The sequence below is a fragment of the Octopus bimaculoides genome, chromosome 14, assembly GCF_046866305.1.
Source record: "Octopus bimaculoides isolate indiv1 chromosome 14, ASM4686630v1, whole genome shotgun sequence".
NCBI classification, from domain to species: domain Eukaryota; kingdom Metazoa; phylum Mollusca; class Cephalopoda; order Octopoda; family Octopodidae; genus Octopus; species Octopus bimaculoides.
The window spans coordinates 60,495,534-60,516,165 of record NC_142941.1 but is presented as its reverse complement, the minus strand read 5'-3'; the positions used below and the strand labels follow the sequence as shown (position 1 = coordinate 60,516,165).

The 20,632-nt window shown below is 36.5% G+C and overlaps 1 protein-coding gene across 1 annotated transcript in view; it reads left to right on the top strand.

Moving 5' to 3' along the window:
* Positions 1–3,254: 3,254 nt before the first annotated feature.
* LOC106876375 (methyltransferase-like protein 27) overlaps positions 3,255–20,632 on the top strand; it is a 31,430-nt gene continuing 14,052 nt past the window's right edge. Inside the window, exons 1-2 of the mRNA XM_089363128.1 lie at positions 3,255–3,754; positions 11,334–11,456. Of these exons, the coding sequence (XP_089219254.1) occupies positions 3,584–3,754; positions 11,334–11,456 (294 nt within the window). The 5' untranslated portion in view covers positions 3,255–3,583. The remainder of the gene's footprint in view (positions 3,755–11,333; positions 11,457–20,632) is intronic.

Below are 20,632 nucleotides of genomic sequence, written 5' to 3'. Positions count from 1 at the left end.
CAAGACAAAGGAAATGCCATTGCCACCATCAACCAGAATACGGTTTCAAAACCCAGCTCGAGAGATAGGGATATAACACTAATTGTATTTTCGGTGGTCGCATCAATATATATATATGTCATGAGATTTTTGCTCCGTGTTCGCTGCTGGCAGTATCGCCAGTTGAATGTGCTTCACCGAGCACCAAGACCATCTAGACCAGAAAAGGCCAGACGCCTTGGCTACAAGTCCAAACAAGGCTACGATATCTATAGGATCCGTATACGCCGTGGTGGACGTAAACGACCTGTACCAAAAGGTGACCCTACCGTTACAAGTGGTAATCCCCGACTTAAACATTTCGATACCGTTACAATTGGTGACCTTCTGACTATAACATCTTACAAACGTTACATATATATATCACTATACATATGTGTGTGTGTATATATATATATGTATATGTGTGTGTGTGTTATATATATATATATATATATATATATATATATATATATATATATATATATATATATATATATATATATATATATATATATATATATATATATTCGCCATGATAGATCGCTGACCACTACATTTATATTTTTTTCTCCTTGTTTCTCTCCTTATTTCTTTCTGTGTTCCTTTCAGTTGAAGAGCGTAGCTCGAAACGTCAAAGACTTTCTCTATTCCCGAGCGTTAAACTAATACATCCATTTGTTGTTTACACCACCTGTCTTCGTCTGTTGCTTTTTTCGTAAATTCTCCCATATATATATATATATATATATATATATAGCGAAAGAGAGAGAGAGAGGGAGAAATAATTAGTATATGATATAACTTATTAAACAGAGTTCAACACATTCATTCATATTTATGCAATGGGGGTGGAGATCTAATCTCCTCATTACATAAATATGAATGAATTGGTTGAACTTTGCTTAATAAGGTAAATCATATACTGATTACACAATATAACACATGTTTTGTTTATTTGTATCTTTTAATGTTCATATATGCACTTTTGCCACTAAATTCAAAAATCACATTCGTTTTGACGTAACATCGATAGTCATTTATTTATTCCTAATTTCGTATTTGCTCGTTATATTTCTAACTTTTCTCTACAGCACTTTGTTGGTTCAATCTATTCTAGTATTGTGAGGATAATTACACAACATTTAGTACTTTTTCATATATTGAAAGGTATTTAGGAAGTATAATATTAGTTAGAACAAAAAGAAACAATAAAACTCTGCACTGTAAATGCCTTGATAACTCTTTTCTTAAGATGAGAAGTGCTTTGACGATCGAGATTTTCTGGAGTGTATACCTTCATCTCTTCTGACTAGAGACCATGTATAATCTCCCATCATAGCAGTATCCCATCGTCCTTGGTAACTTCCTTCCATAGTTGCGATGTCCTGATGAAATCTCTCCCCATGCTCCTCACTGACATCACCCAAATTTTCGGGGAAAAAATCTAGGTGAAAGTACAAAAAACGAACCTTTAAGGACATACGACAACTCATTTTCTGGAAGTTTTCAATAAGCTTTGCTACCAGCTGTTTGTAAATAGGATCCTTGGGATTTCCTAGGAATCCACGAACTGCACATCAAGGGTCTTTTTCAACTTTTGTCATCGCTCTTTCCAGTTTCTTCGACTTTAACATTGCATTTACTTGAGGCCCAACAAATATGCCACCCTTGATCTTAGCCTCAGATAGCTTTGGAAACATAAGACAAATTTCTTGAAAAGCTTCTCCTCTAAATTCAAAGGCCTTCACAAACTGTTTTACGAATCCGAGTTTGATATGAAGCGGGGTAATAAGATAATATCTATGGTGAGTATAAGTAACTGATAGCAATAATAATATAGATGGTTCACAAGTTTTTTAATAGCATTATATATTTTTTATGCGCCCTTTTGAATGGGCCCGGTTTCCAAGGCGTATGTGTTCCATCGCAGCATTACTCAAGAAACAGGAAGAAAGAGTGAGAGAAAGTTGCGAGTCCGCTGCCCGAACCACTGGGCCATTACACCTCCACAGTATCATATAGCTATACATTAAAATTAAAAAAAACAGCACAAAGTTTAAGGAATCAGAATCTCAAAGCTATCACCGAAATATGACAACAGTAGACGTGCAAACGATTAAAGAATTAAACAATTAATCTTTAATGATATGTTTTTAATTGTTTAATTCTTTAACCGTTTGCTCGCCTACTGTTATCTCTGTCATATATCGGTGATTTCGGTGGTAGATTTGAGATTCTAACACCTATTTCTAAACACGTTGATGCCTCGTGCGTCCTTAAGCTAAGTGCTAATTTCTAATTATATATATATATAACAAAACTGTCCGATGAACGGGAACGTGAAACTCAGAGTAACGGTTTTTTTGTTATATTTCTGCTGCTTTTAAATAAAGTATATATATATAGGAGATGTACTTGCATAGCAAGTGACCTGATCTGAGATCGTGTGCTGGAACGAAAACAATTGCAGCGTGGAAGGTGTTTATAAGCCATTTAAAATAACACACAAAAGCTGTCAGATTCACTTCAACATTTAAATTTAACTTGTCAAAATATTTTCGTCGCTTTGAGACCGCGACCTGTTCACTGACAAAAGATGCAGTACAATTTTGTCAGTGAACAGGTCGGGGTCTGAAAGCGACGAAAATATTTTGATAAATTAAATTTAAATGTTGAAGTGAATCTGACGGCTTTTGTGTGTTATTTTAAATGGCTTATAAACACCTTCCACGCTGCAATATATATATATATATATATATATATATATATATATATATATAGAGAGAGAGAGAGAGAGAGAGAGAGAGAGAGAGAGAGAGGAGAGAGAGAGAGAGGGAGAGAGAGATTTTAAAGAGATTTTAAAGAGATTTGTTGTGTAAGGCCAGAACTATGCGAGAAGATACAAAGTATTATTTCCGCTCTTTAAAGTTATACTTTAAAATTCTTCACCAAACTACGTCATTTTAATATCTACATAGATATAAATATATACACACGCATACATGTATGTTTGTTTACAAACATAAACACCTGCACTTCAGTTGTGATTTGTCAAGGCATACAAAATAAAAATAATAAAAAACTAAGGTTAGTTAGAGTCAAGAGTATTGATAGATATCTAAAGTGAAAGAGTGAGGGAGAAAGCTTAGCTAATAAATCCAGTCAGCTTGACAGATAAAGAGAAAGAGAAAGAGAAACCCAGTTTAATAAAAACAGACTTCGGGTGATAAAATAGACATTCGCACAGTTGAACTGGTTAGTGTCAATTCAGTAGGTGTGAAGTTATTGCGATAACTAAAACAAACAACATACAGAAAAGAAAAGCGCAACAAAAGGATCAACGACAAGAAAGAAAATTTATTAACGAAGTAAAAGAAACAACAAACAAACTACAATTTGGAAAGCGCACGCGGGCGTTGTGTGTACTTAGAGCGTGACTGGGTCCTTTTATTGACTTTCAGCATTCAGGTACATAAAAGGAACACTCAAAACAGAGGACAACCCAAACAGACTGGATAACTTTCCACAACACTCATCAATTGTCAACAGCAATATTAAGAAGATGTCTGAAGTTAAAAATAATAAAAATGCGGAGCACAACTTAGCCAAGAAACTGGGTTTCCCAACTGAAGAAGGATGCCATTCGATGGCGAATTTGCTCAAAGAGTGTTTATCAAATGATGATGTGAAGCAAATGTATTCAGAATGGGGTGAAACAGGGACATACGATAAGGTAAGCAGAAAGAGGGCTCATGATGACCCTAATGCTATTTTGTATATGCTCTCATTCTCCATCTCCTTTTTTTGTTCTCTGCAAACTTGTTACTTTAATCCCCACCTAAACATGTAGATCTATAGTATGGTAATGCGGAAAACAAAATCCTGTTTTCCTCATCTTCAGGGTAAACTTATACAAACTCATTCTTTTTTAGTTTGTGTGTGTGTGTTTATTAGTCTTGATAAATTAAAGAAAAAATAGGATTCTCTACATAACCGCTCGATCTGTCAGAAATAGCTGCCCAAATATTCCTCAAATCACGCTACCGTATTAAGTGAAAAGGACACACTGGGCAACGCAGCCTCCGATACATTATGTCCAAAGGAAAAAAAAACAAAAACAAAACAAAACCAACTTTACTGTTCTCGACAGAACATGTCAGAATAAAAAAGTGGTGGCGAGGAGAAATATAGCTCATTATGTTCAAACTTGGAACACCTGTTAATCGAAGATATGTTTGATTCAAAGTGACCTGAGCCTGAAAAAACAACATAGAATATTCACTTTTACGATATGTTGGCATATTTATCTGAAAGTAGGATATCTCTTACCAACATTATGTCGAAAGTACAGACTGGGTAAGATGAATAAAAGAAAAATATATGATTATTTTTTTTCTTTTCCAAAGTTTACAAACTACCAACAAAGTGGTTAAAAGAACGAGATTCGTTACACGTATACATCGTTTGATCAGATTTCTCACACTTGAAATAACATTATACCGTTAGATGTTTTATTTATTTATTTTTTTACACCCTGTCTATAATCACCTTAGTCATTCGATTTGTTAGAAATAATAATCAAATTCCTTCAAATCACACCTTGTCATCTTAAAGAAGGAGGGGGAAATTGGATAATGTACTCTTACGGAGGTGTTCAGAAATACAGGATGGTCACAACTGGAATGCCTTTAGCCATTGGTCTACTCAATCAAAGCTGACTTGTAATTTAACAAAAAGTTTGATCAATCCCAACTGGCGCGAAAGCGAGATGTGTGAAAAAACAACACTCAAGCTGTAAGCGTCTTCAGCATTGTAACACGCTTTGCTAGAAATATCAATGAAATTTCTTGTGTACACGATGGCTGGGTAGAACATCTTTGATAATTCTGCTCAATTTGGGAAGTCTTGAATTTAAATTACAACACTGATTATCAAACCAGCTAGGGAACCACTTATTGGTTGTTTGACATGTTAGAAACAGCAGTCAAATATCACTTATTACACACTGTGCAATAAAAAAAAAAAGAGAAAAGCTTATTGAATTATCGCATTTATTCGTTTTAGCATGGATTTCCCAACACCCCCTAACTTTTTATCATATTCTTCGGATTTTTATTTTTGAAATCCGAAATACAGAATTAAAAGAAGTATTTTAAAAAGCTTTCATTTTCTTTTTAATCAGCGACTGAGACGATCTTTTGGTATTAGTAGATGATGTCTCATTTACCCTCCTTTTTCGATGTGATGAGGGGACATTTCGTGGACGAATCACGTCGTCTACTAATACCGAAAGATTGTCGCGACGGAGTTGGTTTAGGGGGAGCTGGAGTACTTTTTTGAGGAAGGTACATCTTCAAATCCTTTTACTCTGAGTAGGAAAAAATTTTTTTATAACGAATTGAAGGGAAAAAATTGTAGGCTCTGAATCTGATGTCCAAAATATAATAAAGAATTTAGAGATAGTACTTGAATTGTTTTGATGACTGGTTTGCACGTTAATGGCCAGTCTGTGCCTAGACAACCACACTTTAGTCATTTTAGCAATTGAGGGAAGCTGGGCGTGGGCGTTCGACGTGTTCGAAATAACAGCGAAATCTCCCCAAGCCAAAACGAATAGTAACGTCTTGAGAGAGATAGAGAGAGAGAGAGAGAGAACGCTGTAGTTACATATATATATATATAAAAAAAAGACGAGATGGTCGCAACGGAAGGCATTTGATCTTAGGCCTGGGATTAAACACAGCTACATCAGTTCAAACGGAACTACACGACGCTATTTTCATTTCGTCACTCGATGATGTTAGTGGTGGCGGTGGTGTTTCTAGACAGTTCATGTGTGTGTGTATATGTGCGTGTACGTGCGCGGTTGTGTGTGAATCTGTGTGTGTGCGTGTATTTTAAAGATTATAATTCATTTAGGAAAGTCGTGGAGGACATCCGTATAATATCGATGAGCGGAGAGGCCTTTAAGTGCTCATTCACTCTGCTAAAAATAGCAGCCAAATCTTCAAATTACACCGGTGGTTCTCAACCGGGAACCATATGACCCCTGGTGGGGTGTGCCCATGTGAGAAACAGCAAATCAAGGATCCATAGTAGTTCATTAAGGGTCTATGAAAAAAAAAATTGCTTTAGATGTATTTTTTGTAAGAAACAATTTTCTTAATCTAATGTTTTACATAGCTCAACTACACAAGTTAATGTGTGTGAAGCAAAATGGAAAGAAGTATCTACAAAACTAGTTTTTAAGCATTGAATGGCTATGGGAAGGGGGTCTACCAGAATAGAATAGTAATCAAAAGGGTCTTTAGCGAGGGATGTCGCTAATGAAAACGTCAACACTTTAATAATTGGACTGAGTCATTTATCCAATGGCTGCGAAATGCTTCTGGTGCGGTAAGTGACAACACTCGTGTTCGTGCGTGAACAACTTCGTGTCCAGTGTTTTTTAGTAGAAAGTGGGTTATACATCTTTAGATTGTATGGTACTACTCAAGCAGAGCGGACCCGAACGCGCAGTCGCGCGTCCGCGCTAGCTAGTCGTGAGTGGTCGATCCTACGAAAAAAGCGCGCGCGCAAATGAATACATGTGCGCGCGTGCGCGCGTATGCAAATTAGTAAATAATTTCTTTTAAACAAAGGCGTAGGAGTGGCTTCATAGGCGTAGGAGTGGCTTCATAGGCGTAGGAGTGGCTGTGTGGTAAGTAGTTTGCTTACCAACCACATGGTCCCGGGTTCAGTCCCACTGCGTGGCATCTTGGGCAAGTGTCTCCTACTATAGCCTCGGGCCGACCAAAGCCTTGTGAGTGGATTTGGTAGACAGAAACTGAAAGAAGCCCGTCGTATATATGTATATATATGTATGTGTGTCTGTGTTTGTCCCCCCAACATCGCTTGACAACCGATGCTGGTATGTTTATGTCCCCGTAACTTAGCGGTTCGGCAGTAGAGACCGATAGAATAAGTACCAGGCTTCTAAAGAATAAGTCCTGGGGTTGATTTGCTCGACTAAAGGCGGTGCTCCAGCATGGCCACAGTCAAAAAAAAAAGAAAGACTGAAACAAGTAAAAGAGTAAAGTAAATAATTTTTTAAAAATTACTTTTTTCTTTTCTAAACAACGTAGATAGGTAGAAGGAATAAAAATAACACACTATCTGTTTTTGTTAACTTCATACATTTTTTTTCTTTTAATTAAATTTTGTGAACAAAATAATTTTTATTTTCTAAACAACGTAAATAAATTTTAAAAAAGGTGCACATTGGGATTAGACACTGAGGGAAACTTGATATGCTAGAAATAACAGCTAAACGCAAAAAGAAAAAAAAAACTGTAACCTTTACCTTTCTGAAATCACTGTGGATATATTTCGGCTATGTGCTTGATAAATGTCTGAAAGTTCTCCCACGAATTCCCACACTTCATATCATAATAATCACGGTACATTGGCTCATCAATATGTGACCATTTCATGTTACCACATGATCCACTTTTATATTTCAGTCTACGTTTTATCCGTGACCAGAATGGGCCACATATCCGTGAAAATCGTAGTTCCTGGCTCCACATTTTCAATGATTGCAGCTTCTAACGTTTCAGCCTTTCTATCAGTTATAATGTTGCAGGTAGCCCTTTTTCTGAGTGACATGTACTTGTCGTCAAATGAAAATTCAATCTTTTCAACGTGCTATTGACGGAGTTATTTGGCGATGTAATTCATGCAGTAAAACAATCTCTATAAGGAAAAATACTTTTTTAGAGAAATGCCACTTGATAGTGTTTACACTATTTCAAATAATAGCAGACTTTATATCTGAATTGCCAGTAACTTGTTCCATGAGTTGAAACAATATTAGCAACGACACGGCCATTCAATGGTACAAATACTGCCGAGAAATATGTTCAGCCATGTTACAGAAAGATAAGAAAAAATTAGGTGGACTGAACCACGTTGTACAAGTGGATGAAAGCCTGCTTTTCAAGAGGAAATATGAGGTTGGCAGAATGGTTGAAAAGTTTTGTGTGATAGGCTTTTATGATGTCACTCAGAAAAAGGGCTACCTGCAACATTATAACTGATAGAAAGGCTGAAACGTTAGAAGCTGCAATCATTGAAAATGTGGAGCCAGGAACTACGATTTTCACGGATATGTGGCCCATTCTGGTCACGGATAAAACGTAGACTGAAATATAAAAGTGGATCATGTGGTAACATGAAATGGTCACATATTGATGAGCCAATGTACCGTGATTATTACGATATGAAGTGTGGGAATTCGTGGGAGAACTTTCAGACATTTATCAAGCACATAGCCGAAATATATCCACAGTGATTTCAGAAAGGTAAAGGTTACAGTTTTTTTTTCTTTTTGTGTTTAGCTGTTATTTCTAGCATATCAAGTTTCCCTCAGTGTCTAATCCCAATGTGCACCTTTTTTAAAATTTATTTACGTTGTTTAGAAAATAAAAATTATTTTGTTCACAAAATTTAATTCAAAGAAAAAAAATGTATGAAGTTAACAAAAACAGATAGTGTGTTATTTTTATTCCTTCTACCTATCGACGTTGTTTAGAAAAGAAAAAAGTAATTTTTAAAAAATTATTTACTTTGTTTGAAAGAAATTATTTACTAATTTGCATACGCGCGCACGCGCACACATGTATTCATTTGCGCGCGCACTTTTCGTAGGATCGACCACTCACGACTAGCTAACGCGCGACAGCGCAGACGCGCGACTGCGCGTTCGGGTCCGCTCTGCTTGAGTAGTACCGATTGTATACCTGACTTTCTACTATAAAATTAAAGAAATAGACGGAACGCTGAACTCCAGACTAAACAACTTAAACAACCTTTATTTAGGTGGTAAAACATACATATCTTTAGTTATACATCTTTAGAGGTGAGAATAACGAGCTGTCGAGTGTAAGACCGAAAGATGTAGAGACAGCTTTAAACACACGTCCATGCTCAATCGCTGGCCAGCGAGAAAGAGAATGAATTGAGCGGGAAACGCTTGCTTGTTTAATTCTATGCATGTGTAAGACTACGCATGCGCAGGCGTTACTACAGTTTTATTCAGATGCGTAACAAACGAACTCATACAGTGAGTACACGACGTTCAATAAAGTTAACTGGGATGAAGAAAAAGGTTCTGAACATCTTGCCATGTTCCACGATGACAATGAGAAAGTAGAAGGAATTCAAACTACAAAATTTACTTTCAGACAGACACTAGGCGTAGAATACAATAGGGAGTTGCTGGTAGGAAAGGATATCGAAATCCGTGTGCCTGGCTCTCTGAAGTTGATCTTGTGTTGTAGGGAAAAAGAAAAAGTTCAATTGGAATAAACTCTTAAGTAGGCGATACGCTTCTAATGCCCTCCTGTGTGTCATTTAGCAGCTGTGCCGTGTATGCTAGCAAAAGGTGAGCAAACCAAATTCGCTTGGGATGTTCTAGAACATTCGACAGGGAGATAACTGTTGTTGACGCAAAACGGATATTTTGTGGGCTACAAACCTGCTTCAAATAACATTGCCTACAAGTCCATAGGCAAAAAATAGTTGAAGACTATGACATAAACCTTTTTTTATATAATTGATAACTTTTATAAAAATCTTTATATAAAGAGGGTGCATAAGATATTTGAGGACATACATTTTGGGACATTGCTGCATTTTTTTGCTAAATCTGTATAATCTTTGTTTCAGAAAATAATAATGGCAAATGAAAAGGCATGCTGTTGTTGTGGTTATAAAGACTGAGCATAGTGATTTAGAAATATCTAGAGTTTTAAAAGTTGCCAGAACATTGTCTACAAAGTTTGTAAGGAGCTAGAGACTGAAGATGGATATGTACCACCAGTATCAAAGCATAAAAAGCATTCTAAATGCTCTGAAATCATCAGAACAATTGAATTTATCCAGCAAGTTCAACAGACCATTGATTACAATCCCAGAAAGTCCATGAGGTCAATTGCAAAAGCTATCCATGTGTCGGAAGGAACAGTCAGAAATGTTGTCCATGAAGACATCAGATATAAGTCTTATATGATAAGGAGAGGGCAATTTGTCAGAAAAAGCAAAAGAAAATCGCTACATCAGATCTAAAAGGCTCTTAAACAAATTGAAAATTACAGCAGAAGAAGATTTGATTTGGTTTTTCTCAAATGAGAAAAACTTCGAGTAAGACCAAAAAGTTAACAGAAGAAATGACAGATGGTTATGTGCAGACCCTTCTGAAGTTCCAAGTGTTATACATCCAAAATTTCCTGCAACTGTCATGGTTTTAGGGGTTGCCAGCAATGAAGGACATGTAATGCCTCCTTACTTCTTTCCACAAGGCCTTAGAGTTAACTCTGCCGCCCACATTGAGGCCCTGGAAATAGTTGTTAAGCTCTGGATAGACAGTGTATGCAATGGAAGGCCATATGTGTCTCAGTAAGACTCTCCACTATCACACATGGCTCTAGCAACACAGGAATGGATGGCTGAAAATTTTCACGATCACACAACCCCTAACATTTGGCCTACCAATTCCCCAGATCTCAATCCATTGGACTATTACATGTGGAGCGTTGTTGAGAGAGAGCTCAATGAACACACTCATAGCACCAGAGATTCTATGAAAGCTGCCATAGTCAGAGTAATGTCCAAAATGAACCAGGACCACATGATTCCATCATGTAGATGGTCTAGATCTCATATAGGAACAGTTGTTGAAGCTGAAGGTGGCTTTATTGAATAACATTATAGAAAATAAGGTTTATTGTAATCCTCATAAGCATTTTTTGATAAATAAAGTTATCTGTTATTATATATCTATTTTTTTTTAATAAACATAAACCCGTCCTCAAATATCTTATGCACCCTGTATATATATATATATATATATATATATATATATATATATATATATATATATATAGGGGAAAGTAAGAACAAAAAACACGAAAATGCACATTGGAAAGCCAAAAAAGTAAAGGCTTTTTATGAAAAGTCACGATAGATCTATCGTTACTATTCATAAAAAGCTTTTACTTTTTTGGGTTTTTAATGTGTATTTTCGCATTTTTTCTTGTACTTTCCCCTTACATTTCCACACCACGTAGTTTCTATTTTCCTTTTGTAACATATTTCTATTATATATATATATATATATATATATATATATATATATATATATATATATATATATATATATATATATATACTCTATAGATGAGTTTAATAGTTGAAAAAAGAAATGTTGATTTTATTAAGAATAATACTAATATATTTATTTATAAATTTCTATATTTTTTTTTATGTTGTAGTCTATGAGTAAGAATGTTTACAAGGGACCGTATCTGGTTTCCAAGGCTGTCAACGACAACATTCCAAATAAAAATGCTAAAATTCTTGATATTGCTTGTGGTACAGGATTTGTTGGTGAACATGTATGTATAGAAATTTCTTTCTAACTCAATCAATCTTGAAAGAAGTATTGTTATTACTGTGTAAACATTGTGTAATCATAGAAGATTAACTTGCATATGTTTTATGTATATGTGAATAATGATGACTTTAAATTTCTTTAGACTTTCCTCTAATCCACTGTAGCTTATATATGTTTTTTTCAAGCCATAGACCCCTTATAGATATTTTCTGATCTACAGGTAGTGGTATGGCTGTGTGGTTATGAAGTTCACTTGCTAGCCATGTCATTTTGGGTTCAATCCCACTGTGTGATGCCTTGGGCTAGTGTTTTTTTGCTATAGATCTGTGCCAATCAAAGCCTTGTATGTGGATTTGATTGATGGAAACTGAAAAAGAAGCTTATCAGAGAAACAAAATGTCCTCAGTTGCAACAATGTAATTCTTTAGGCAAGCTCAAGTTAGGAACCCTGAGTTACACACACAAGCACTCACACACACACGTGCATGCACACGCACGTGTGTGCACATGCACCAGCACTCTGTCAGTTACAACAACAAGGGTTCCAGTTAATCTGATCAATGGAACGCCCTGCTTGTGAAATTGACGTGAAAGTGGTTGAGCACTCCACAGATGTGTACTCTTGATGTAGTTCCAAGGGATATTCAGATGGCACAGAATCTAATAAGGCTGACCTTTGAAATACAGGTCCTACTCAATTTTGCCAGCTGAATCGACTGGAGCAACATGAAATAAAGTGTCTTGCTCAAGGACACAAAGCACGACCAGTTCATTGAATTATACAATTTGCTGTGTATTCCACAGACACCTTGTGTCCTTAATAAATCCCTCAGACTGAATTGAATCAACATGACACCTATTGCAGTAAAGTTCAGTCTTCAAATACAGGTGTAGCTCAACCAAATGCTTCTAACCAGTTTGTTTCTAACCAATTTCATTAAAAAAAAACAAAAGTTAAAGACCCACAACCATGGTTTCGAATATTGCCTTTCCATCTTCCATCTCCCTCGGAATTCTTTTTCTCCAAATTTGTTTTTGCATTGGTTGCATTTCTCAGGGAATTGCATCAACCACCACCACCACCACCTACACCATCACCACTGCTACCACCACCTCTGTTGCCACTACTGTGACCACCAGCACCAGCATCACTACTACCATTACTATCAACACTACTAGTATTTCATCATATCCTCTACAGACATTTTCACAAGCTGTTGCTTTACTATGTTTAACTAGATTAAATACTGAATGGATTTTGTGACAATTTTACTAAATTAATGCTTCAGCTGTTTGATTAATGGAATTAACTAGTCAATGAATTACAGTTATAAGTGGAGGAGAAATACATCCAAACTTACGCCATAGGTGATGTAATCTACTTACCCATCCTCTGAAATTGCTGGCCATGTGCCAAAATTTGAAACCAATATGCTGTATATTTAGAAGTCCCGGTTCTTCTGTCTTTCTGGCAATGGTCTTGCTATATACTTATTTCTTGTGCTAAATATCCAAAAAATTAAAGTTCTACTTATTCCTTTCCTATATATTGAGCAAAGCTGCTCCAGTCTTTTATTATCTAGTCCATTGGCTAATAAAGTACATAAAACAAATCAACTACTAGACCTTTGACTCCAAACTATTGTTTCAAGTTGGGGCCATTTTTTTCCTTCTTTTCTTTTGTTTTATATTAATTAAAACACTTCAATAAGTGTTGCAATGAACACCTAGTTATCTGTCTAGTACATCGGTCTGTCATAAATTAACACTGCCTATAGAGCTGTTGTGCTTTTTTTTTGTTTTTTATTTTTATTTTTTGTGATTGTTGTTGTTGATGATGTTCAACTTACTGTTTTTATTTTTGTGGATTTTGTTGTAACTGCAGATCACTAATACACAACAATTTGCAATGTTTCACTGTTCCTGATTTTAGCCCAATAAAACTCTATAGATCACTGGAAGATGTGCAACCAAATGAATAATACTCTATTTCAGTCATTTACCATAGCTTCAATGTATTGCTTCTATTGGGCATCGACGCATTAAAGTTTTGGTGTCTAGCAGCAGACTTTGTAGAAGCCCACAAAATTATCCTCCATCTTTTCAATAACAACTTTAGCCAACTTTTTGAATTTACTATATCTACTACCCATGGAGATGTTTATAAAATCAAAAAACACCTCCACCTTACCTGAAGTCAGGTCTTATTATTGAGATTAGATTATACATTGTATTTCCAATGTTGTTTCACACCTGTTTATTTTGATGTATGTACAAGTACATATGAGTTTGTGTATTTGTTTGTGTAATGTGACCTATACACACCTACACACTTATATAATTATGTAATATATGTAATGTATGTATCAATGTACTTATGTGTGTATGTGAGCATGTATGAGTTACATACACAAACACACATATATCATATCTCTGAACAATTGATGATGTAATATGTTTGGATCTTTTCTGTTTGGTTGCCAGTTTTCAATCTCTTCTATTTCTGTTCGAATTGATTTCATATTCAGTGTAATGATGTAGTTTTATATGGTAATCAATGTCATGGAATTCATTTTCGCCATAAATCAATAAATAAAGAGTTATTAACTTTTAAAGTTTGCAAATTTTGGGTAATTTTAGCTAATCATGTAAAGTTCTGCATAGTTTTTTGAAGTTATAAATTACAGGCTGACTCTACGGAAACTAGCTTTCCAGGCAGCATACTACTGACACTTGCTCTCAGTATGTTTGCATATTTTGTTCTTTATTTTTCAATTTTTGTATTACAATGTTGCTTCCCTTTTTTCCTGACTGCCTTACTGGCTTGCCATGGGATAATATGGTGATGTATCAAAGCGAGTTAACTACCTTTTTTCACATATTGTTTGCATTTACAAAGTGGAAAGCTCTGTTTACCGAAACACTATTGCTGTGTATGTGTGCAGCACTTTGCTGAACGTTGCCGCTAAAGGTTCTTTTGCGAAACAGAGAGGCAACAAGATCTGTTTCTGCTGTGACTCGAAGAGAGAAGAACTGCGACTGAAGCGTGAATAATGTTGAACCATCAGAAGATCTTGGAAACCTTTGTCCAACAGCCAAATGCTTTTGAACACCTTTCTCTCTCCTGAAGAAAAAGATTACTTCTTCTCTATGAAAATTCAATTAATTCACTGTAAGTTTTATATTATGATATTTCAACACAGATCATCATATCTTCTCTACTTACAACAAAATGCCTTTCTTTGACATAGCCATAGCTGTTACACTTCCAATGTTTGTTATTTGTATATGCAATTTATGACAAATAAAATTATAATGTTGTTCAAGTGAATCCATAATTTAATTTCACGCCTAACAAAGACACTCTGTTACACCCAAAGCCTTCTGAGATAATTAAAATCTTAAAAAAACATATATCTCACTACACTGCTGACTTCTTCAATCTGCGCTGTAAATTTGTGCATTATTTTATCGAGTAAGAATATGCAATGAAGGTTTCTTTTTTGGCAGTGGATTGGGGGATGTTATGAATTTATTATAATATTATTATAGTATTGTATACAAATTATATAATATTATATTAAATATCAAATGATTCATAATATATATATATAAATTAGCAAAACATAAAATATTTATTTATACATAAAAATATGTGTGGGGCCACTGAGGGTATTATGTGGCCATGAGTGGGGCAGTGGCTCAAAAAGTTTGAGAACCTCTGCTTTAAAGTAATGCCAAGCTGAGTCAAACTGTTGCTTCCCCATCTACGTGGTTCCAGGTTCAGTTCTATTGTGTGGCACCTTGGGCAAGTGAAATGTAACCCCAGGCATACCAGAGTCTTGTGAGCAGATTTGGTTGATGGAAACTGAAAGAAGCACATTGCATGTGTGTGTGTGTATGGCTTAGTGGTTAGGGTGTTGTACTCATGACTGCGAGATCGTGGTTTCGATTCCAGACTGGGCATTGCATTGTGTTCTTGTGTAAAACACTTCATTTCATGTTGCTCTGTGATCATTTCCGCATCTGACATGTGGTACATTGTGCACCTGTACCGGTAATATCAATTTGATGGAGGGGGTGAGATTATGTGAATACAAACATTTGATTACAATAAACAAATCATCTGTATGGTTGTTCAACAAGAAATTGCAGAACCCTCATATGATGGGAGAGTCTATGATGATATATGTGTGTGTGTGTTTGTGTGAGTGAGTTCATATTCCTTCAACATGCAATCATTTGTTGATTGTAAGCAATGAATTTGCAAGCGATGTCATTTGTCCAACACAAAAGCATATCTGTGTTTCTTGAGATGTCTTGACATGGCTTGACATGTTGCATGGTCTTTTTTAAGACAGAAGACTTATTCATCCAGTGTTGTTCGCTTCCAGTTGTACATATGAACACATCAGGGTGAGCTGTTTGCTGTTTGTTGATTGATAAACAGGGACGTTTTTATTTTTCGTGGAAAAAAGCAGGGGATTCACAATAGAAAGGGCATTCAACCATAGAAAACTCTGCCCTGACATGTTCTCGCCTGACCTATACAAGTATGGAAAAAAATAGAGGTTAAAATGATGATGATGATGATATGTGTGTGTGTGTTTATTATTTTATTTGTTTCAGTCATTGGACTGTGGCCATGCTGGGGCACTGTCTTGAAGAATTTTAGTCAAATGAATCGACACAAGTGTTTATTTTTCTTTCTTTAAACCTGGTACTTATTCTATTGGCCTCTTTTGCTGAACTACTAACTTATGGGGACGTTAACAAACTAACACCGGTTGTCAAGTGGTGGTTAGAGACAAACACAGACACAAACAAACACACACATGCACGCCCGTGTGCATATACATATACATATATGCACACATATACAACAGGCCTCTTCCAGTTTCCATGTACAAATTCATTCATAAGCCTTAGGTTGGGCTGAAGTTACAGTTGAAGACGTTTTCCCAAGGTGCTATGCAGTGGAACTAAACCTGGAACCATGTGGTCAGGAAGCTAACTTCTTACCACACAGTCACACCTGTGCCTCTCTCTCACTCTCTCTATCTCTCTGTGTATATATATAGATATATATATATATATATATATATATATATATATATATATATATATATAGGTGCAGGCGTAGCTGTAGTTAGAAGCTTGCTTCCCAACCACATGGCTCTGGGTTCAGAGACCCACTGTGTGGAATCTGGGCAAGTGTCTTCTACTATAGCCTTGGGCTGACCAAAGCCTTGTGAGTGGATTTGGTAGACGGAAACTGAAGAAGCCTGTCATATATATATATATGTATGTATATCTGTGTGTGCGTGTCTGTGCTTGTCCCCCCCCCCCCGCCCTGCCTGTCGCTCGACAACTGATTTTTGGTGTGTTTATGTCCCTGAAACTTAACAGTTTAGCAAAAGAGACTGGTATAATAGGTACTAGGCTTACAATGAATAAGTCCTGGGGTCAATTATTTCAACTAAAGGCAGTGCTCCAGGATGGCCACAATCAAATGACTGAAGCAAGTAAAAGAATAAAACAATAGATGAGAGAGAGAGCAGGTCTGATGAGTCGCCTATATTACCAAATGCAATAAATACATGAAACAAATGGTAAATTTCTGTCAATGCATAATCAAGGGTAGACTGCTCTACTGCATAAAATATAAATATATATATATATATATATATATATATGTCTATATTTGTGTGTATGTATGCATGTATTTATGTGTGTGTATATATTACATGTAAGTTGTCTAAAGATCCATAAGTCAGGAAAAAGATGCACTCCTATATCTGTCAATAGAGTGGGTATATTATCCGAAGTGTACAGTATTATATATCCATCATGGCTGATCTTACCAATCAGTTTTGCACTAGGGGTGCAATGGAGTGTTAGGTAGCAATCTGATTACATAACCCTACGCTCATCAGAGGTAGCTTATATGGAATGAGATATAGCGACTGCTCTTAATTGCTGGGGGTGAATAGACGCATCCAGTTTGTGGTTGCTGTGAGAAGATGATGAAACAAAATGAGTAGGGGATTTAGTTAAGAGTTATGTCCCTTGATACCAAGACCTCACCACTGGGTTAGTTTATCTGCAAGTCAGTAAGAGCTATCTTGAAGTGTTTGTGGAAATTAGGTATGTGTATTGGTACTATATATATATATATATTTTTTGCAGGGGTGTAGGCATACACAACTGTGATCATTAGTGTGCTTTCTTTCTGTATTGGTTAAGGTCGTTGGGGCTTTATGTGTACATGCAGTGTGTGTAGAAGTTCAATATGTGTGGGGAGAGTTTATATTAATGAGGAGGGAAACAGTCAATTTGGTAGGTGTCTGCTGCATTGTGCCCCATCATGACTACAGTCACCGGTCCCCTAACCTCAGCTCTCCACCAGTACCTTGGAGTCTGGCAAAGAGCTTGACCAGAAAATTCACCAATGTACCCACATACAAACATGCATTCCCCAACGTGGTGGACACCTACCAAATCACAGTTGTGTGTGCCTGCATCTGCTACAAACGTTATACAGAGAGTACCACTACTCATACCTTAATTTCCACATGAACACCAACTTGAAAGACGTACACATTTCCCACAAACACTTCAAGATAGCACTTACTGACTTGCAGGTAAACCAACCCAATGGTGATGTTTCAGTATCGAGGGGCACAACTCTTAACTTAATTTCCTACTTGTTTTGTTTCATCATCTTCTCATAGCAACCACAAACCCGATGTGTCTATTCACCTACAACAAAAGAGATCAGTCAGCATATTTCATACCATATTGGCTACCTCTGATGAGCATAGGGTTATATAATCAGATTGTTACCTAACACTCCATTATGAAACTGGTAATATTGGTCATGATGGCTGTATAATACTGTGAACTTTGGATAGTGTGTGTGTGTGTGTGTGTGTGTGTGTGTGTGTATATATATATATATATATATATGTACACACACACACCTGTATGTGGTTGCAGGTCTACAGTATGTAGACAGTTGATCAATACTTGTGTGTGACCCAGATATTTCATTCCATTCCTCTGTCTTGTGAGGGAGACAATACTGCACACACACACCAACACTATGCTTTCTGATGCAATAAGGGCATACAACATTTTTTATTTTTTCTCTTTCTTGTCCTGTCTTTTACTTAATGTCTGTATGTCCTGTCAGTGGCCACAATGACAGTGTATGGCATGAACTCAAAGCATTATAGTTGTTGTTCCTCTTCTCGTATCATTAGTTGTGTACATCTCAGCACACACAGGTGTTTAGAGCCAGTGATGTTATTGATGTCTCTGATGCTAATTTTGTGTTTGTGTACAAGCCTTTTATCAATGTTTGCCAGTATTGCATCGAAAGGATAGTGTTGTAGGTTGTGAATTGATAGTCATTAGAGCATCAGACAGAATACTTTGTGACGTGATATTCATTTCAATGCTCTTCACACTGAACTTGAACCCCCATCAAGATCAACCTTGTCTTTCATCTTTTCAGGGCTGGAAGTTGATAAATAAAGTACCAGCCAAGTTAGTGGACTGGTAGAATTGTAACAATATCAGACACAAACACACACACACACACACACACACAACAGGCTTCTTCCAGTTTCCATGTACCAAATCCACTCATAAGCCTTTGGTCTGCCCAAGGCTGTAGTAGAAGACACTTGTTCAAGGTGCCATGCAGTGGAACTGAACCTGGAACCATGTAGTCAGGAAGCAAAATTCTTACCACACAGCCAATAGTATGTTCAGTCTCTCTCTGGGTTCCAATGATTACACTTGTAATGACTCTAATGTTGAGCTGTATCACCCTTGTCCTTCTCTTGAATAAGAGCAGTGCCATAAAAAGGAGGAGACTTGCATGTATGGATAACGTGCTAGTCTTCCATAAAAAACCTTGCCCAATCCTTTGCCTTGGAGAACTCATCAGGTGAAAATTCTCAGACCATTTATAACAGATGACAAAGGCCCTTGTAGAAATATTCCAGAGATGTTATCATCATCATCATCATCGTTTAACGTCCGCTTTCCATGCTAGCATGGGTTGGACGATTTGACTGAGGACTGGTGAAACTGGATGGCAACACCAGGCTCCAATCTGATTTGGCAGAGTTTCTACAGCTGGATGCCCTTCCTAACGCCAACCACTCAGAGAGTGTAGTGGGTGCTTTTACGTGTCACCCGCACGAAGGCCAGTCAGGCGGTACTGGCAACGGCCACGCTCAAAATGGTGTATTTTATGTGCCACCTGCACAAGAGCCAGTCCAGGGGCACTGGCGTTTTATGGGATGTGGTTATGCATGTAGTTTCAGAGACTATGAAGTCTGGAGTTTGCTACAGCAACAAACTGAGCTCCACACATGGCCAGCTGCTATTTCATTTTGAGTTTTTTTGTTTGTTTGTTTGTTTCATTGTGTAGGTGTGGACTCTTCACAATCTGTGATAATACAAAGCATACTATTTTGTGTTGTAGTTTATTATAGTTTGTTGGGGAAGAGATTGGGAGGTAGTTTTAGGCAAGACTGCCACAATACTTGATAAATTGTACATTAGTGTTGTCATTTCTTTGTATTGGCCAGATGTCTAAAAGCCACAACTTTTAACTAAGTGAGTTTGTGTGTTATTTTGTTTTCTTTACCATGTCTTTTACATCTGCTCTGAATATTATAGAGGTGCTCTTTTGTGTGTATGAGATCTATATGATGTAATAGTATTCTGTGTCTTTGACTTTGTGTATGTACATATATGTATATAAATGTATTTACATTTTTTCTTGGTATCATTCAAGTAACATCTTCTAAACCAGTGGTCTGGTCACTTATCTCTTTATTTAGAAGACAAAATTGGGCTTGCATCCCACACGATGCTTCTTTGCCATAATGTTCAATAAGTTTAAAGCTATCTTTATTAAATTAAACTTAGCAATAATGTAATAATGACCTATCAGAATCATTTGTGCTTCAGAAAAAATGTTTTGCGGCATTTGTTCTGGCTCTTTACATTTTAAGTTCAAATCCCACCTAGATCAGTTTTTTCATCTCTTCAGGATCAATAAAATAAAGTACAGTCAAGTACTGGTATCAATGACTATCCCACCTCCCTTCAAAATTGCTAGCCTTCTGCCTAAATCAGAAACCATTATAACACATA